This window comes from Eumetopias jubatus, unplaced genomic scaffold, assembly GCF_037043125.1.
Source record: "Eumetopias jubatus isolate StellerSeaLion01/CBP00866 unplaced genomic scaffold, mEumJub1_p1.0 scaffold_14, whole genome shotgun sequence".
Taxonomy (NCBI): Eukaryota; Metazoa; Chordata; class Mammalia; order Carnivora; family Otariidae; genus Eumetopias; species Eumetopias jubatus.
Genome location: NW_028274820.1, coordinates 23,514,199 through 23,533,038, shown reverse-complemented (window position 1 = coordinate 23,533,038; position 18,840 = coordinate 23,514,199). Strand labels below are relative to the sequence as shown.

Here is an 18,840-nt window from a genome sequence, read left to right as displayed (position 1 = left end):
GAGACAAAATGAGATTTTTTTTTTTTAAGTAATCTCCACACCCAACATGGGGCTCGAACTCACTACCCCAAGATCAAGAGTCATGTGCTCTACTGACTAAGCCGGCCAGGTGCCCTGATTTTTCAAGAAGAGACTTGGGATAATTTCCCTTCTTTCAAAATCAAACTTTAAAACTCCTTGTGCAGGAAAACACTTCTGGGGCTTCCTTGAGAATCTGATGCCTTCTCACACCAGCATCTCCCAGAAGTAGCTACATTCATGAGTATTTTCTTATAAAATATTTTTGTGTATTCTAAGGCTTTGTGCGCTCTTCTGAAGTAGCCTGCAGTGTGCTTCTTGGGCTCTTGGGGCCTTTACTTTGTGTCGATGCCATTGTCCCTGATGAACACTGTGTTCAGTTCACAGTGAGTTCCGTAAGTACCAACTGACAGATACAGGAGTGTTTTTTCTGTGCTCCCAGGTGGACTGTTCGGATGTGATTGCGCTGCTTCCACTCCTTCCCCCCATTCTATGTTCAAGCATCTGAAATTTTATCTTGGAGCTGCTTTAAGTCTCTGGGTTAATGAGCAGGTTGTTGTTAACTTGACATCTGAGATCCATCCTAGATTGGCTCTAACCTCCTCTTTAACCCTGTCTCCTATTAATTAACAACACAATCACACGTTTTCACACAGCTGGTTCTTCATCAGCCTGTAAGCCTGTAAGCACGAAGGTGAGGAAAACAACGTGAGGGTGGGTGGGAGACGGAGATTACCTGGGCAGGCTCAAGCAGTGTTCTCTGCCCTGGCTGAGCACTGGGGTTGCCCGGGGAGCTTCTGAAACGCAGGAAGCTCAGGTTGCCCCCCCACCACAGTTCAATATCTGGGGGATGCCAGCCAGGTGCATGCTAGAGGCAGATGTCTTCGCCACAGAGAATGAAGTGCTGTTGGTTGCTTTTTCTAATGCTCTGCCTCTGATCTAAACCCAGAATCCACATTCTTGTCTCAGTCTTTGCTCACTCCCGAAGGGCCCCTGGAATCTGGAACATCTTCTCCTTGTCTTTCACTTACTCAAATCCATTTTCAAACTCTTGAGTCTTATCTATTACCCAGGCTTCCAAATAGACCTTCTAATTTACAGTGATCTCCGAGATTTTTCATAACTTAAAAAATCCTATCACTCTTTGATAGGGCGCCTGGGTGGCTCAGTCGGTTAAGCGTCTGCCTTTGGCTCAGGTCATGAGCCCAGGACCCTGGGATCATGTCCCAAAATCGGGCTCCTTGCTCAGGGGGGAGCGTTCTTCCCCCTCTCCCTCTGCCTGTCACTCCCCCTGCTTGTGCGCGCTCTCTCTGTGTCAAATAAATAAAATCTTAAAAAAAATATATCACTTACCTCATAGATACCATGTAGTGACATATGCCACTAATTGTTTTCGTCTACATTGTAACATCCCGCCCGGTGACCTTCTTGAAAGACCTACAGGTGTATAGTAACATTTCCTGGACTCTAGGTGAACAGTGTTTCTAATTTAAATTTTTTTGTTTGTTTGGGTTTTGTTTATTTTTTAAACTCTGATCCTTTTCCTTCTAACTCAGGGGTTTTGAACTATTGTAGGTTATGGATTCCTTTGAACATGTGGTGCAAGCTGTAGACCTCGTCCCCAGAAACGTGCTCCCACAACTCACTCCATTCTGCATACAGTCAGTGGGTTCCAAGCCTCTTTGTAGCCCATCCATGGACTTGTTTTAGCTGTTTATTCTCAGCTGAGAAAAGGGATTTTTTTTTTAATTGGGGCGGAGGGGGAAAGAAGGTCGCTTGGGAGAGATCTTTTCTTAGGAGTTACAGTGTGTGCGTGGGGTCTTCTGACAGGACAGTGACATTCAGCCCGAGGGGAAGAGGCCCTTTGACGGGTAGGAGGGCACCCATATTCCTCATGACCACAGGACCACATGTGTGGTGACACAGTGTGGTTGGTCCCTCTGGGACCACGGGGTGGGGCTGCTGCGGCAAAGCAGGCAGAGCTAATATCTTGACCAACCACTAGATGTCACCACAACACCAATTAGTTGTGGGGCTCTGGCGTTAGTGGGCCTGAACCCAGCAGCAGAAGAGCAGGAAGCTGCAGTGACTTCCTGTTAGGCACTTACTATGGCCAAATGTTGGCAGAATTTGCTTTCGTTATTATTTTTTTCAGTAGAAGGAAGACCAGAGGGTGGATAAAGATATATTAATTATAAATAAGTTGAAACGGGAAGTAAAGGTAAGTGAGGTGGGTCAATCAGGAAGAGTGATGTGACACCAGGGTTCCAGTTTCCCCTAGAAATGACCTTTTCTTGGAAATAGTTTTTCTTGTCTCTGTGAGAAGGGATTTTGGCTGGATGGGCCTTTCAGGCTTCTAAAACAGCACGTTAATATTATTATGTAATTTACCGATACTCCAAAATTCATTTTGAACCAATAGTGACTGTCCTTTCAATAAGAATTCAGATAATGTGCTATTAGTTAACATAAGGGCATTTTTCTTGATTGAGGCATATTTTATTTAAGTTATCTTTTTTTTTTTTTTTTTTTTTGCAATATAGCCAACTCTGTTACCACACTAGGCATTAGCTTAATTTGTTTTACAGCTATACATTGAACTCTTGGCCCTAGTCAATTCTTTTACAAACACATATATTTTGGCAAGAAAGTGTATCATAAATCTATCTTCATTGATTTAAGAAAACAATGTGTGTCAGTATATCCTTTGATATCAGCCATAGAAACATTTTTCTAGATAATGTGTCCTTAGGCAAGGAAAACAAAAGCAAAAATAAACTACTGGGACTACATCAAAATAAGTTTTTGCACAGCAAAGGAAACCATCAACAAAACGAAAAAGCAACCTACTGAATGAGAGAAGATATTTGCAAATGATATATCCAACAAGAGATTAGTATCCAAAATATATAAAAAACTTCTACAACTCAACACCCAAAAAACAAATAATCCAATTTAACAATGGGCATAGGATCTGAATAGACATTTCTCCAAAAAAGACATACAGATGGCCAACAGACACATGGAATGATGCTCAAAATTACTCATCATCAAGAAATGCAAATCAAAACCACAATGAGATTTTACCTCACTCCTGTCAGGGTGGCTAGAATCAAAAAGACAAGAAATAACAAGTGTTGGTGAGGATGTGCAGAAAAAGGATTTCGTGCTCTGTTAGTGAAAACGCAAATTGGTGCAACCCCTGTAGAAAACAGTATGGAGGTTCCTCAAAACATTAAAACTAGAATTACCATATGATCCAGTAATTCTACTACTGGGTATCTACTCAAAGAAAATGAAAATACTAATCTGACAAGATAGATGCACCCCAGTGTTTATTGCAGTATTATTTACAATAGCCAAGATATGGAAGCAGCCCAAATGTCCATCCATAGATGAATGGATAAAGAAGTGGTATACGTATACAATGGAATATTGCGACAACATGGATAGACCTATAAGTATAATGCTAAGTGAAATAAGTCAGGCAGAGAAAGGCAAATACCACATGATTTCGCTTATATGTAAAATTTAAGAAACAAAACAAATAAAAAGACATAAAAGCGACTCTTAATTACAGAGGACAAACTAGTGGTTGCCAGAGGGGAACTGGGTGGGGGGGGATGGGTGAAATAGGTGAAGGGGATTAAGAGGTACAGACTTCCAGTTATAAAATAAATCAGTCTTAGAGACGAACCATACTGCAGAGGGAATCTAGTCAATAAGATTGTAATAATAGTTGGTGACAGTTGGTGACTACACTTACTGTGGTGAGCACTGAGTAATGTATAGAATTCTTGAATCACTGTATTGTACTCCTGAAACTAATATAGCATGGTATGTTAATTATACTTAAATTTAAAATTTTTTAAATTAAAAAACAGGAGCACCTAGGTGGCTCAGTTGGTTAAGCGTTTGACTCTTGGTTTCAGCTCAGGCAATCTCAGGGTCATGGGATAAAGCCCTGCATCGGGCTTCGCGCTCCGTGGGGAGTCTGCTAGAGAGTCTCTCTCCCTCTTCCTCTGCTCCACCCACTCTCACGCATTCTCTCTCTCTCTTAAATAAATAAATCTTAAAAAATTAAAAAACGTTTTGTATCAATACATCCTTCAGTATTAAAAACTGTATTAGTATTGCATTGTATTTAAAAACGAATATAATGGATACAATATTGCTTCAATTATAGCAACATGTCAAAGACCTAGATAGGATGCCAAAAAATCTGTTTTGAAGTTTTGGAGTATTTGACGACTGAATGTAAAACCAGTTCACTCCACCTTTCTGATTCCTAGGTTTTGAAAGACATCTTTTGGAAGTAGATAAACTTAGCAGGAAAGTAAGCCCCTTCCATGTGCTATACGTCTTATGCACATTCTCTGACTGGATATAGCATTGTTGACACGACCTAAGTCAGAAAAATGGGTCTCTGGAGAGGAAATGATCTGATGTGTTTAATACAACACTGGCTTTAATACAGGCTTCCCAACTTAGCCTTAACCCAGGTGACTCATGCTGGTTTGGGGAAGGGGGCAGTGGCTTTCTGTAAAAGGGGCAGAAAAGGAAATGCGGAAAGCAAGACTCTTTAAGTCTTACTATTTTAGAATTCCTGCAGGTGGAGAATGCCGTCTTTCGTGGGAAGAATTCACTCAGAAATGCTGCCCTCTAAGAGCTGAGGAAGTAAGGCGAGCCTGGCTTTGCCGCAAGGCTCGGGTGGTCCTTGCTGATTGGTCGGGGCCACGGGTCCTGCTTCTCAAGCTCACCAATGCTTTTTGTCTTCTGCAGGTGCACAGCTTTAAGGGCTACTGGGAAAAACTGAACTCCAACCTGGAATACATTAAGTACTCCAAGCCACACTTGCTCTATAACAACAGCATGGTCCAGAGAGAATGGCATAGCCTGATCTCAGAAGAGGTTTGTGTGGATTCATAAGAATAAAGCAAGAAGCAAAAGTATAGTGCATCAGATGAGGTGATGCCCTTACGTCCTAAGGCTGGCTTCAATTTACCCCACTCTCCCTAACCGCCAGGCCCTTTTGCGTTGTTGCAAGAAGACCACAGTGCATCTCTGATCTGTCTTCTCTTGAGGAGGAAAATCAAGTGCACAGAGGTTAAGGGGCACACGCAGCATGTTCAGAGTAGAAGTGAGATTAACATCCCGGTCTTTCCTGTGTTCTTGCGTTGCTTGTATAGTTAAAAATTGATTTAAAAAACCTAAGTGTTCCCAAATTAGTGGTTACTAGGGGTTATGGATAGTTGAAAGAAGAGTGGCTGGGACTGCAACACAAGGGAGCACGAGGGAGGGCAACATAAGGGAGATCTTTGGGGGGATGGAACAGTTCTGTATCTTGGTCGCGGTACATGAATGTACATCCGCGATGAAGTGACGTAGGACTATACACTCATTCTAGCAATATCCATCTCCTGATTTTGGTATTGCACTATAGTCCTTTATATAAGATAAAAACGGGGGGGGGGAGGGTGAAGCGCACATGAGATCACTCTGTAGCATTGTATGTAGTCGTAGTGTTACTGTACATAACAACAACACTGTCTAGTTGATTTGCAACTTCCTCTACATCTATAATCATTTCAGCCTAAAATGCTTTTTTAACTAATTTTTAAGAACGTAGGTGTTTTGAGTACCTGGAAAGTATATTTCTTTTTTCTGAAACTCTTTACTATATCGCATTATGTCCTTGGTGTGAAAAATGGCACCCACAAAACCTCTACCTTCCACACCTCTGACATGTTCTCCCTTCTAGAAAACAGGAAGAAGAAGGTCCATGGTGTATGTGAGGAATATTCTTGATAATGCAATGAAGTAAGTAAAATTAGGGATTAGTGTACCTATTAGATGGCTGTTTTTTGCAAGTACTTTTTTGGATACCTTTCATGGAAGTAGCTTCCTTTTGTTGAGTATCCTCAACAAAATGATGCCGTCGGCTTAATGAATGCAGCCACCTTGGCCCTATTCTCGAGTTTGGTGCTAGAACTTCTAGTGGGAAAATTGTATGTGTTAAACCTTATAGGCTTGCATCCTGAGGCCGGATGAATTATAAGCGATAAGTGGTAAAGAAAGCCCTTACTAAAGTAGTAAGCACTTAAAGGGGGTAGAGACAGTAGTTTCATTTAAAATGTGTTAGTGGGCTGATGAGCTGGCTCTTATTTTGAAAGCCCATTTTCTGGATAGATGAGTCATCTCAGAGTGCTACAAGTACAGGCCCATTCCAACCCTGTTCTATTTTGTTTCCATTATTTCCAATAACTGAGTGCTGCGATTGTTCTAAGTTATTGTTAGCGCTAAAGGGTTTTGAGATTTTATAATTGCCTAATGTGGCTTTTGCCAAGTTGATTAAAGTGTTTGAGGTTTTCGGCCGCCTGAGAACAGTTTCTGCAGTGGTTTTATGGAGGATGTCTTTGTATGGTATTGTGGCTTTTTTTTTTTCATCTTCCTATGTGAATAACGTTGGCTAATTTCTTTGTAGGGTGATTTCTAACCTAGAAGCAAGGAATTTGGGTAAGAAAAGACCTGTAATAAAGCCTTCTGGATTTCAGTCAGCGTTTGGTTTGTAACACGGTGTTTCCTACCCCTGTGGGTTGGCGAGAAAATCACGCTCAGTAGTTCAATGAAGGCAGCACCCTTTAATATCTCCCTGTTAGAGTGACCACCCAGCTCCTTCCTTGTCTGTCTTGGCACCGGGACCTTTAGGGACAGCTGCTGAATGTGCTTTTGCTGGAAGGGTCCCTGAGTGTTGGCTGTCTGGTTTTCATTATTTTTCTTCAGAGCCTTGATCTACTTACTGTGCCCTGTGGCTGTACCCACAAGATGCACTTCGGCAGTTCCCCTGGCTTAGGCCTGCTTTCTTTCCAGCTGTCTGATCATACAGGGGTCTTTCATTTTGGTTAACATTTGGGTACTCCCCGGGCTAGGTCATAGGAGTACAAAGATAGGAGTCTCTGGGTAAGCAGTGTGGTTATGGGGGAAGAGCATGGGCTTGGAGCCAGACAGAACTTGGCTTCAATTCCAGTCCAGCCTCATGTCAACAGTGTGCTCTTGGGCAAGCCATGTGTTCACTTCGTGCATTAACCTTTTCAGGGCAACGTGAGGAGGAAAGTGAGAGTGAATGGGGAGATGTGTATAGCGCCTTGTACAGCGCTTTGTGCATGAGATACCTCAGATGGCTGCTTTGTCCTTAACCTGTGAGGAAGAAATGCTAACATGCTGTTTCTAAACCAGGTGACGGGTGTTCTAGAACCACAGTGTGTGTGGGGGGAGTTGGGTCAGGAGTGGGGATGGTTGGGAAGAGAGAGAGCTTAGAAAAGGCTTGCCAGAGGGAGTGACATCCGAGGTAAGTCTTGATAAATACCCTACAGGATAAAACTGGGGGAAGAGAAGGCTAAGCGAATCCGGGTACAAGCTTTTTGTGGTTTTTGTCGCTGGAACCCTTTCAGGCCTCATAAAGACCAGCCTCCATTTAAAAAGCTGTTATTTTTATATCCCACGTTTGTTTTATAGGCTTGGATGTCTAGGTGTATCCTGGGTGACCCTAACAGAAATGATTTTATACAGTGCATTGTGGGACATGCTGCAGCTGTGCACACAGATCATGTGAACCAGGACAGTGAATTTGTCATCCAGCCCAGGGCGACAGAGCCTGTGCTCACTGAGCAATCCGGAGCGAACCAGCCTCCGGCTGTGTTTCCAGGCCGTCCATGCCCGGAGCCAGGGGTTCTTCCGCTAGCGGCAGGCAGGAGTCCTGCCCTGCAGCCGGGGTGTGAATGTGCCTGGCTCAGGCTTGCCCTTCTTGCCTAGCTAGAAAGTTTGCAGTATGGGAAATGTTGCCAGTTGTCAAGGTTTTTGTTGTGTCCATCACTCCTCTGCCCCTGTTGGAGCTCCGACTTCTGTAATTCCGCCGTTTGCATCCTGTGGCCAGTCATTCTCTCTGTGTGCACTTTGGAAACTTGTCCCTTCCTCTCACATGCTTGGCTTGCACTAGCACCCTAGGAAGAATGTCATCACTAACAGAAACAGAACAATCTGGATGAAATTCAGGGCTGTTGGTGTCCAGTTTTGAATTGCTTCATCTTAATCAGAAAGCTCGTGTGGGACCCAGGTAGGATTCATCCCAAGGGCGCAAGAGGCACCTGTGCTGTTCCACACAGTGTCATCAGCCCGCTGACCAGGGCAGCTCTGCTCTCTTGCCAGGTGCGGGCCTCAGCTGCTCTAGGAGAGGGGGCGCAGGGCACGCAGGTGTAGTTAGAGCAGTGTTAGGGCCCATCTTGCAACAAGATTGTGTGTGTCTGCCCCTCCAGTCTGCTGGTATAGTGCAAATCATGGCGGAGAAAGTGCCATCCGATTTAACCTTACACGTCACTTTTCCATCTTCAACTGGTTACCTTTTTAGTCGGATACCTTGTGTCAGTCAGAATTATTTGCTACAGTAATTGACAGGTCCCTTCAGTTCAGTGACTCCCAAAGTCACTAAATTATAGGGGGTCACAAGGAAGGCAGGCATGCGATCCTTCCACCAGGTCCCTGTCACAGAGTTTATGTCCCCCTTGGGGTTAAGAGAGGGCCCAAGTGTCTCTAACTTCAGTGAAGCAGAGGTTCTTAGATGGTGGTGAGCTTTCATGTTGAAGAGAATTCAAAGCCAGAGCCTACTGGTGTTGGGAAATGTGTGCCTTGTTTTCTTTCTTTCCTGGTCTGTTAGAGTAGAGCTCTGTGTGTATCACCTGGGTGATAAGTTCGGCTTTCAGGAATAGGTCACACATCTAATGAAAAATTTCATCCTATCAGCAAAATGGTCTGTTTTCTCAATAACTCAGAGAAGGGAAACCCAGGTTGATTTCTCTTCTTCTAGCCCATTTCCCAAAAACCACTCTTCTTGACTATTGTTTTGTTTAATTTCAGAGCCAAGATTAACACCCCTCTTCCAGGAGGAAGACAACCCCCAGAGGCTGCTGATGGGACTGGTAAGTGGCCTGGGAGCCATTTGGGTGCTGCGAAACGATGGGATCCAAGAAAAGGGTAAAGAGCTAGATTGTGCTGCTCATGCTGACCTTATTTTTCACTCATTCTTTTAACACATAGCTGTTACCAGCCACTTGTAGGCCCTGTGTGCTCAATGTAAGCACCACAGATAGATTTCTGCACTTTTAGAATTTAGTGGGGGAGACAGATATAAATCAGTCACCGCCCAAAACCTCTAATTACAAAACATCATAAGGAAATGTACAGCATTCAGTGTTTAAAACAAGGAAAGAACAAGGTCTCTGTGGCATATGTATTTGGGGTTTAAAATACAATAGAATAAAGTTATCATTTCTCAAGAAGTCCTACTACTAGGAAGACCAAAGAGAGAGAAATCAAAATAAATGAATGGAAGAGAACTGATAAATAAATCCAAAATCTATTTCTTTACAAAAACTGATTAAAGAGACATCTGGAAAGTCTAGTAAAATATCTTTAATCCTGTGCAGGCTTAGGAATGGGATAATCTATTACCTTAAATATGGAAAGTTTTAAAATGTGAGAAAAACATGTGTAAATGCATATTCACGCATTTGAAATTTCCAGTTAAAGTTTCCTTGAGAAATAGAAATACCAAACTTGAGCCAAGAAGAAATAAAAATCCTTGAAAACATAATAACCATAAAATAATTTGAAAAACTTGTCAAAGATTATCCCCAGGGGCACCTGGTTAAGTGTCCAGCTGTTGATTTCTGCTCAGGGCATGTTCTCAGTGTCCTGAGGTTAAGCCCCATGTTGAGCTCCACACTGGGTATGGAGTCTGCTTAAGATTCTCTCTCTCCTGATCCCTCTACCCACCCCCCCACACACAAGCACTCACTCTCTCTCTCTAAAAAAAAAAAAAGATTATCTCCAAAAAAGGCACCAAATTATTTAATGAGTTCTTTCAAACTTTCAAGGATCAGGTCATACCCATACTATTTAAAGTATTTTTTGAAAAAAAGATGGGAAGCTTCTCAATCACTTTAAAAAACTAACATAACCCTAAAACCAAAATCTAACGACTTTTACTTTCATTTATTAACATAGATACTACAAGCTTAATCAAAATATTTTCCAGTGGTCCATTTGAAAAAATACAACATGGCCAAGTGGCCTTTTTTCCAAGAAGGCTTGTCATTAGCAAATGTATTAATGTAGTTCATCATATCACTAGGTCAAAGAGGGGGGAAAAAGATCATCTCTATAGGTGCTTAAAATTGATAAAAGTAAAATTCCACTCCTGGAATACACCAAATCAATAAGACAAAAATATTCTAATACTGATAGCTAACATCTTTTTAAATCAAATGTTGGGGTCATTCTTATTAATATCAGAAGGAAGTGGGGTGCGTGGGTGGCACAGTCGGTTGAACGTCCAACTCTCGATTTTGGCTTGGGTTGTGATCTCAAGGTCATGGGATCGAGCTCCCTGTCGGGCTCTGCGCTGAGCATGGAGCCTGCTTAAGATTCTCTCTCTCGCTCTCCCCCACTCCTGCCCCATGCACATACTCTCTCTGTCAAAAAACAAAAAATAAGTTACAGATTCTTGCTATTTTCACTAAAATTTTACGTTCTGGAAATTCTATACAGTGCAATAAGAAACAAAAGTAAAAGAAGATGCTATGATTTTCCAGTGCAACAAACAAACAAAATAATCACCAGCGGAAATGGAAAGTATTAAGGAACAAGTTAATAAGCTGGTGATTCTAAATTTACTTTCTTTTTTATTAGGATTAACCAGTTAGAAAAATTAATGAAAAACATTATTCCATTTCCAAATCCTTAGCATCTAGGTTTAATAAAATTATAACAAAAAAGCCAATGAAGTTTCTCTGACAGTTGACCAGGTGACTCACTTGACAAAAAGGAGTGGAGCTGACATTACTAGAGAGCTAAGTATGTTATTGATCTACAGTAATTGAAACAATATGGTGCTTGTACAAAATAAACAGGAGACTGACAGGAGACACTAGTTTAAATTTGAATCTTTAGTGTATGATAAAATTAGGCATTTAAAAAAAATCACTGGAAAGAAATAATTTTTAATCGATCAATGGCTGCCTATTTGCAAAAGACAGTTGGAGTCATCCCATCCCAAATACCACCACCTTATGCCGTAAACCAATAGAAATATTGGATAGATTAAGGAATGTAATATAAAAAATTGTGTGTGTTTGCTTGCCTATGAAATTGTCAAAAATTTAAAAATCACACTAGCAAAGTTCAGCATACGGGGAATCGGGCAGTCTCATGCAATGCAGTTGAAAACTAGTATAACCATGCGGGAGGCATTTCTGCAGTGTCTCTGTAAACCTTAAGTTCGTGACGCACCAAGTTCCATTTCTAGGAATTTAGCTTGAGAAAATAATTGGGGGTATGGCAAACAAGTCATGTATAAGGGTTTTTTTTAGTTCTATTCACAGTCGTAGAAGAAGTATCCCATATGTGTAAGAGGAGAATAAATAATTCAGTTCTAGTACTTTCTCCTAAAATTGAATACTGTGCAGCCATTTACAACCAGTGTGGTAAAGAGTATTGAATGACATAAACTATTACATGAAAAAAAAAAAAATTAGAAAACATTGGAATGAGTGTGCACACTAGAGAAAAGGAAAATAAAAAATCCAAAATGTTAACACAGACGATAGGATTATGGGTGATTTAAATTTTCATCTTTATGGTTGTCGTAGAAAAATTGAAAAGCACAAAAAAGCATGCAAGAATCTTTTTTTTAAAAATTTAGAAATTTTAAGTCTAATTAATTAACACGTGGCCCGGAGTGCCATGGGCTAAGTTTTGCTCAGGGTGTCATATATGTAAATCTGCTGACATAATATGTGCGCATATGATATCAGTTGTACAACTCCCATGGTGTTCATTGGTGCAAAAATCTCTAGCGAGGCTGACCTCCAACTGAGGAGGACATTTAGGCCAAAGAGGGAGAAAGGAGAAGGAGTCAAAAGAGCAAAAGGCGGGGAGGGCTGGGATGCTCCACGGATTGGTGAGCTCCAAGAAAGGTGAGAACAGAGTAGATATACAAGTCTGTTCAGAGGTGATAGAATCAATAATTTCATTACTTTTGCGTGTCAGGGCACTGTGTTCAATGTCTAGAGCCACTGCACAGAGGGAGGTACCTGATGCATTTCGTTTTTACTGCTGCCTCTATCCTTCCAAATGCCCCAAAGCATGCCTCTCCCCACGACACCCCACCCCCCTCAACCCTCCACCCCCACCCCCACCCCGCATCAACACAGTCACTCCATGATTACAGTTGTTCCTGTTAGTTCTCCAGGTCTGGGAGCAATAGACTTCCACCTTTGACTTCTAAGTTAGTGGCTTCCTTCAGCTTCTTTGGCAAATTCTCATCGGGGTGGGAATCTGACTCTCGGCTGCTCACTGGGCTCTAGGTGAATCATCAGCAGTTCCTCGTGAGGAACGTTAGTGTCCCTGATTTATGCCCATTAAAGTAGTAACACTGTGGGTTGTACATTTCCGCCAATGGGATCTTCAGGTCCAGTATTTTTTGTGTTGGTAAAGAGTGTTAATAAATGGATCTTGTTTCAACCTGTAGCAGGTGTGAGTGGGTAGGTTGTGACTTATCTAATCCATGTCCTTGTTTTCAGATGGTGTCTGAGCTAAAAGACCATCTTTTGAGACACCTACAGGGTGTAGAAAAGAAGAAAATTGAACAGATGGTTCTGGACTACATTTCGAAACTGGTTGGTTTTGCTTTTTTATTCTCTATCCTGCCACCCCCCACTCCCCCAGTATGTAGCTCCCAGTTGGCGGTTCAGTATATTTTTCAGATTAGACTTTTGCAGATTTTCTGTCCTTAAACCGGTATATTTGGTGCTGTAGATTGAAAAAAGGGAAAAAAGAACAAAGAAACCAAGGAGGACTTGGTTATGAAAGTGGTTTATTTTACTCCCTTCAAATAGTGATTTATAGGTTCCTGGAAGTATAGAACAATGATGAACTTAGTATGGTTGCCAAATGTTCACATGTCATCTTGGCATCTTCTAGCATCTTATTAAACCATAGGTAATGATTTCTGTACATGGAGGTTTATGAAGACATGAGAGAACTTGAACTTAAATTCTTAATGAGTGCCAACAGCCCAGTTAGGCCAGATTCTAGCTCAGTTGTACAAATACTACCACATTCGAGTCTGCTGGTGGGATTGGTAGCCCATCTACCTGGTAGCCACCCACTGAAATTGTGTAATTCCAATTAATAACACCAGTCCATGTGTAAATGGAAGTGATAATGGCTACACCAAATTTTGAGGCGGTCTTGAGTCTCTCAGAAAGCATATGGAGTTGAGGCCTGACCCTACTTAGAACCTAGAAGTAATATGCTAGACAAATTCTTATTTAAATTCACAGAAAGAGAAAGAACACTCCATTTCTCCAAGTTTGGGTAAGACCAGTATGCAAATGATCAGTTGTGTGAACATATATTTTTGCATTGAACTCTGGAAGATTAAACGTATTTGATATGGCCCTGATTGAATTTCATGTTTAATTTTAAAATTTTCTGCCTTTATTGTAGTCATTAGTGTCTGTTTTTAAATATCTTTGAATTTCACAAGTTTTAATAAATTAGGAGAGGTTGGCATTCTCATATATTGATATTTACAAGCAAGGCATTGAACCTTTTCTTTTTTGGCATTGACTCTTTCTTAAATAATAATTCTTTCTGGTAGAACTGTATCAAGGAGCTCACTTTATGAATGTGGCTTTGATCCTCCCCATGCTGGTATTAACTTGCTTTCTTTGTCCTTTAATAACACAACTATTTAACATGTCCATCTATCATCTCTCTTTCTGTTGACTTTAAATTTCACTTTCCAAAGTATTAAGCGTTTTTGTTCAAGCATCATTCTTCCTAATCACATAGAAGTTTTAACACTAGGCTGTTAACAACCACTGGAACCGATAGGACCAGAAGTGGTAGGGATGTAGCCTAGGCAAACGCAGTACCCCTAACTTTCCGACTCGGCAGTCACCGACTGTAGCCAGACCTTCCTGCTCCTGCAAACAGCCATGTCTCCCAGGCCCCTCAGGAGGGCGGCCGATGGGGCTCTCTAAAACAAACGGAGGAAGTTGCTGCGGAACCAGACTATATCGCTTACGGGTCATCTTACCTGACTTCAGCCAAGGAGACACTGAGAATCTGTGTCATTGAGAATGAACTGTTTTTATCTGTGCCCATATGGAGATCCGTTCCGATTGGCGCCCTGTCCTTCGCCTCTAGGTGCAGGGCGTGGGATTCGTGGTGGATCCCAGCCCCATGGAGACTGCTCTGTTGCTGACAAACTAGTCAAATGTCTGACCTGGACTTGAAACCGGTCATACTCCACAGTCGATGCTCAGGACCTCTATCTTGTTCTGTGCCTCTCTTCTTCTCACTGTCAGCTGTTGGCCTTTGTCATATAACAGGCCTAGAGCAAATCCAGTTGTACTTGACCTTCACTGATGGCAGAGGGCCTGTGACTGAGGGCCTGTTAACGGGGCTGGAGAAGCTCAGCGGGGGCACTGGCTGTGTAGACAGAAGGGGCTCTGTTAGACTCTGGTGCACATTTTCAGTCTTTTCCATTTTGGATTCCAGTGTGTCAGCATTGCCTGCAGAAAGGCTGGTTCTGTGTCCGGGCCCAGGCTAACTACCAGCTGCCCTGAACAGGCCTGTCAGGCCTGCAGAGGGCTCGCTGTAGGGACCCGCCAAGGGAGAGGGTATGGGCAAAGGGTAACAGACTGTCTTTATCCTCCAGCTGGATCTCATTTGCCAAATCCTGGAGACCAGCTGGAGGAAACATCATCTTCACCCCTCCGTTCTCCACTTGTACGCAAGTATTTCTCCCTCTCCCTTATCAAGGTGTATAAAGAGCTAAAACAACTCTAATTGCTGCCTGTTGTGGCAAAGCTTTTGTGGCACTTAACAACTGAAAGCAGTTGTCACCAGCCCTGACGCTGTCTTAGTTCTGTACTCAGCATTTAAAGGAACCGCCCTGTGGCTTCACCACACTCTTTCCCTGGCATGTGGTTGATGAGGACGGAGGGGCGTGTGAGCTCAGGACGGCCAGGAAGGGGAATTTGAGTTAATGCAATCGATCATTTATGTGCCCAGTGTCTGGTTAGATTCTCGGCCTTAGGCTGATGGTCTCCATCATACTTATGAGGCTTCACAGTGAGCATGGATTCCAACTCTGTGTGATACGCAGAGCCACTGCTCAGACAAATGGGAGTTTTAGGGATGAACCCCTTGGCTGACGGCGGCTCTGTCGTTTTACCCAGCAGCAGGCGGGCCAGTGCTGCTGAATTTACAGTCTTCCACATCATGACCAGGATTCTGAAAGCGACTACGAGTTTGTTTTTACCTCTGCCTCCTGGTAAGTCTTGGCTCTTTTGTCCTTTGTTGTAAAACATTTGTTCTTTCTTCTTCACGTGGTCCCCGGGCCTTACACATTTAAGGATGAGACGACCTGTGTCTGAGAACTTGTGCGTCTGGGGTCACTTTGAGAGATGGGCCTGACATTGGTCTCTGCAGACCAGATGTCCCCCGATTATTAAATTCTGCTGTGGCTCGTCACTGACTTTAGGGAGCCGAGGCTGGTCCCCATGCGGCTCGCTAGAATACCTGGAACCAGTGGAGCTGATGCAGGGAGATCTTTCTCTGCATGGGGAGGATCAAAGCCACATTCATAAAGTGAGCTCCTTGATACAGTTCTACCAGAAAGAATTATTATTTAAGAAAGAGTCAATGCCAAAAAAGAAAAGGTTCAATGCCTTGCTTGTAAATATCAAGAGTTGGTAGAGGATTGGGTTGACACTTTCAGGTTTGTTCACCATGGATGTTCAAGCCCCATTTGTAAATAAATGAAAGTGACTTATTAGGGACAATTTTATACCCAGGAGACCATAAAACTCTACTTCCTAGGAAGCATCACACTCCTTCCCAGGGATATGTAAGGAGGGAAAACATGGAAAAACATTATCCATAGTGATTGAGAATTATTATGATGCAGGCTTAGTTTATCTGATTGAGAAAGTTAACACTCAGGAGGAAGTGGGTCTGGCTGGGTGTCAGAAAATAGCTGATTTTTACGTGGTTGGAAGCTAAAAATCGCCCTCAGGATTTTGAAACAGGACCAAGTCAGGCCTCAAAACACCCTTGGCCCATGTGTATGCAGTCATTCATTTAATTGGTCATTTGTTCACTCAAACAACCATTTGTTGATTTTTTTTTTATTACATTCCATGTGCCGTGCTAGAAATTGGAGCAGTTGCAAAAATTAACAGAAGTCTAGTTGGGAACATGTATTAATTATAAGAAGCAAATAAGCTCCTGTCTGCCTTGTATTCATTACATATGTGTTCTGATGAGTGTTAAGCTTTATGGTAACTGTCACTGCATAATGTTTATCAGCCAGTTTAATTTAATTTATTTATATATATACATCTATTGCATCAGCTATCAGTAATTCATTCCTTTACTCTTTCATTTTAAGCCAATATGTAGATGGTGCCCGTTTTGTGCCAGTTGCTGTAAGTACTTTACATAAATAAGCACATTTAGTTTTCCTAACAGTCCTAAATGGTAGGAGCTTAAAATGAACCACATTAAATTGTCAATATCCAACCAGTTTTTGACTAAAAAAAAAGGCACTTTCATATGGCTCCACTTTAATATTATTCTCATTTTATTGATGGTGAAACTGAGGCACAGAAAGTTTATGTAACTTGCCTGAAAGTCACACAGTGATTAGGCAACAGAGCCAGTATTTAAATCCAGGAAGTCTGGCTCCAAAATCTGTTCTTTTAATGACTATTCTGTGCTGCCTCTTGAATTTTATATTCCATTTGAATTAGTTGATGCCAAAACATTGACTGTTTATGGGCCCAGAAATCCCCATAGCACGTCCTGGCTTGTCTGCATTTGTGATACATCTGACTCAGTTTGGAGTCCTTCATGCTTTCTCTGTCCATACACCTCATCTTATAAGACATGCGGGTACTGGAGGGCACAAGGAGTTTCTTTGGTTTATAGGAATCTGACAGTGACCATTCATGAGGAGAATAGAGGACTTTAAATTATCCCAATAGAATAGGAATTTCCAGGTGCCCTCTAGAAAGAGTGAAGGGATTTCATGAAAACTATATATGACTTTCTGGCTTCAACTCTTAATCATCAACACAAAAGACTTGGTAGAGGATTGGGTTGACACTTTCAGGTTTGTTCACCATGGATGTTCAAGCCCCATTTGTAAATAAATGAAAGTGACTTATTAGGGACAATTTTATACCCAGGAGACCATAAAACTCTACTTCCTAGGAAGCATCACACTCCTTCCCAGGGATATGTAAGGAGGGAAAACATGGAAAAACATTATCCATAGTGATTGAGAATTATTATGAGTAGACTTAATGGTTTGTGTCCATGGGTCAAGTATCTCTGTCCGTTTCTCTTAAACGTTGGTTTCCCTCATGTGACATGGAAAGTGGCACTGGGTCACATGGGTGTGCACGTGTGTGGGTAAATACAGGGTGTTTTCTCGTGCACTTTTGTATGTGTGCTTGCTTTCCAAGCCTGCTGGACTAGTGAGAACTGTTTGATTTTCAAGTGTTGGAAACTTGCAACCCAACTGGTTAAAGAATAAAGGGAATGAGGGCCACAAAAGGGAGTCACGGTGTGGAGCTGGGGCAGTTGTAATTTAAATGGGACCTGTGTTCCCCTCACGGGCTAGCGGAGGCCAGGAGCCCTGGAGGATGAGGATTAGAGTTGGCTGGAACAGCTCTGTTTTGGAACTGATGCCCACTTTTAGCCAATTTGTTCTGTTGCCTGGAGCTGACATGCAGAGGAAGCCAAGAGCAGACTGTTGGATGTGGGGCTGTGCCGTGGAGATAGAGGAGGAAGGGCCGTCGGGGATCTTTAAGGCATGGATGCAGGGCTGCAGGAGGGATTTCGAATCCAGGAAATCTATAGGAACCTTTAATAAACTTTTCTTCAGAACGAATTTCATAACTTTTTTTAAACTTGGGAAGAATGTCCAAATCCATTTGAAAACTCTCATGTTGGGCGCCTGGGTGGCTCAGTTGGTTGGGCGACTGCCTTCGGCTCAGGTCATGATCCTGGAGTCCCGGGATCGAGTCCCGCATCAGGCTCCCTGCTCGGCGGGGAGTCTGCTTCTCCCTCGGACCCTCCGCCCTCTCATGCTCTCTCTCTCTCTCATTCTGTCTCTCACATAAATAAATAAAATCTTTAAAAAAAAAAAAAAGAAACTCTCATGTTGTTGATTAGTTAGTAAAATCAGAAAATCAGTTTTTTTTTTGGATTGCCAGCGGAGTCATCTTGTTGTCAGCCCCTTAACATCTGCTTGTGGGCAGAGTCCGCACTTTATCTGACCCTTGATGTGGCCAGGACTTAGGCCTCAGTCCCTCACTGCTCATGATTCATGTGCTCAGGGAGAGAAAACTCCATGACTGCTCTGAACTCAAGTTCCTGCTCTTTGGACATCATTTCTTTGTCATGTAAGCGCCTAAGATTAGGCTGTGATCCTTTGTTATTCCCTCTTCACACCTCATCAGCTTCCAAGTCTGGACCTGTGGCCACGTGCTTCCGGTCCTTTCCTTCCTGCTTCACTGTCCACGTCCTCATTACTTCTGGCGCAGGTTCACGCAGTGGCCTCCCAACACATTTGTCTTACGTACCTCCTGTAGCAAACTGTCCGTACTCCAGTCCATTCTTTGCCTGTTGCCATTTTAATACTCCAGGAGTAAAACTCAAATCCTTTTTTCTGTCTTGCTCAGTGTC

At 42.4% G+C, this 18,840-nt stretch overlaps 1 protein-coding gene across 5 annotated transcripts in view; it reads left to right on the top strand.

Annotated features, from left to right (window-relative positions):
• The window catches only part of GSAP (gamma-secretase activating protein), a 90,669-nt gene that overhangs the window by 65,896 nt on the left and 5,933 nt on the right, over positions 1 to 18,840 (top strand). For 4 of the 5 annotated variants that reach the window (XR_003611536.2, XM_028117992.2, XM_028117976.2 and 1 more), the window contains 7 exons: positions 4,801 to 4,929; positions 5,780 to 5,838; positions 6,503 to 6,534; positions 8,929 to 8,990; positions 12,654 to 12,749; positions 14,801 to 14,871; positions 15,324 to 15,418. Coding sequence is in view for 4 of the 5 variants with exons in the window: in XM_028117992.2 (XP_027973793.2) it covers positions 4,801 to 4,929; positions 5,780 to 5,838; positions 6,503 to 6,534; positions 8,929 to 8,990; positions 12,654 to 12,749; positions 14,801 to 14,871; positions 15,324 to 15,418 (544 nt within the window). In the remaining variant the exon portion in view is untranslated. The remainder of the gene's footprint in view (positions 1 to 4,800; positions 4,930 to 5,779; positions 5,839 to 6,502; positions 6,535 to 8,928; positions 8,991 to 12,653; positions 12,750 to 14,800; positions 14,872 to 15,323; positions 15,419 to 18,840) is intronic. The other variant, XM_028117985.2, reaches the window with a different exon arrangement.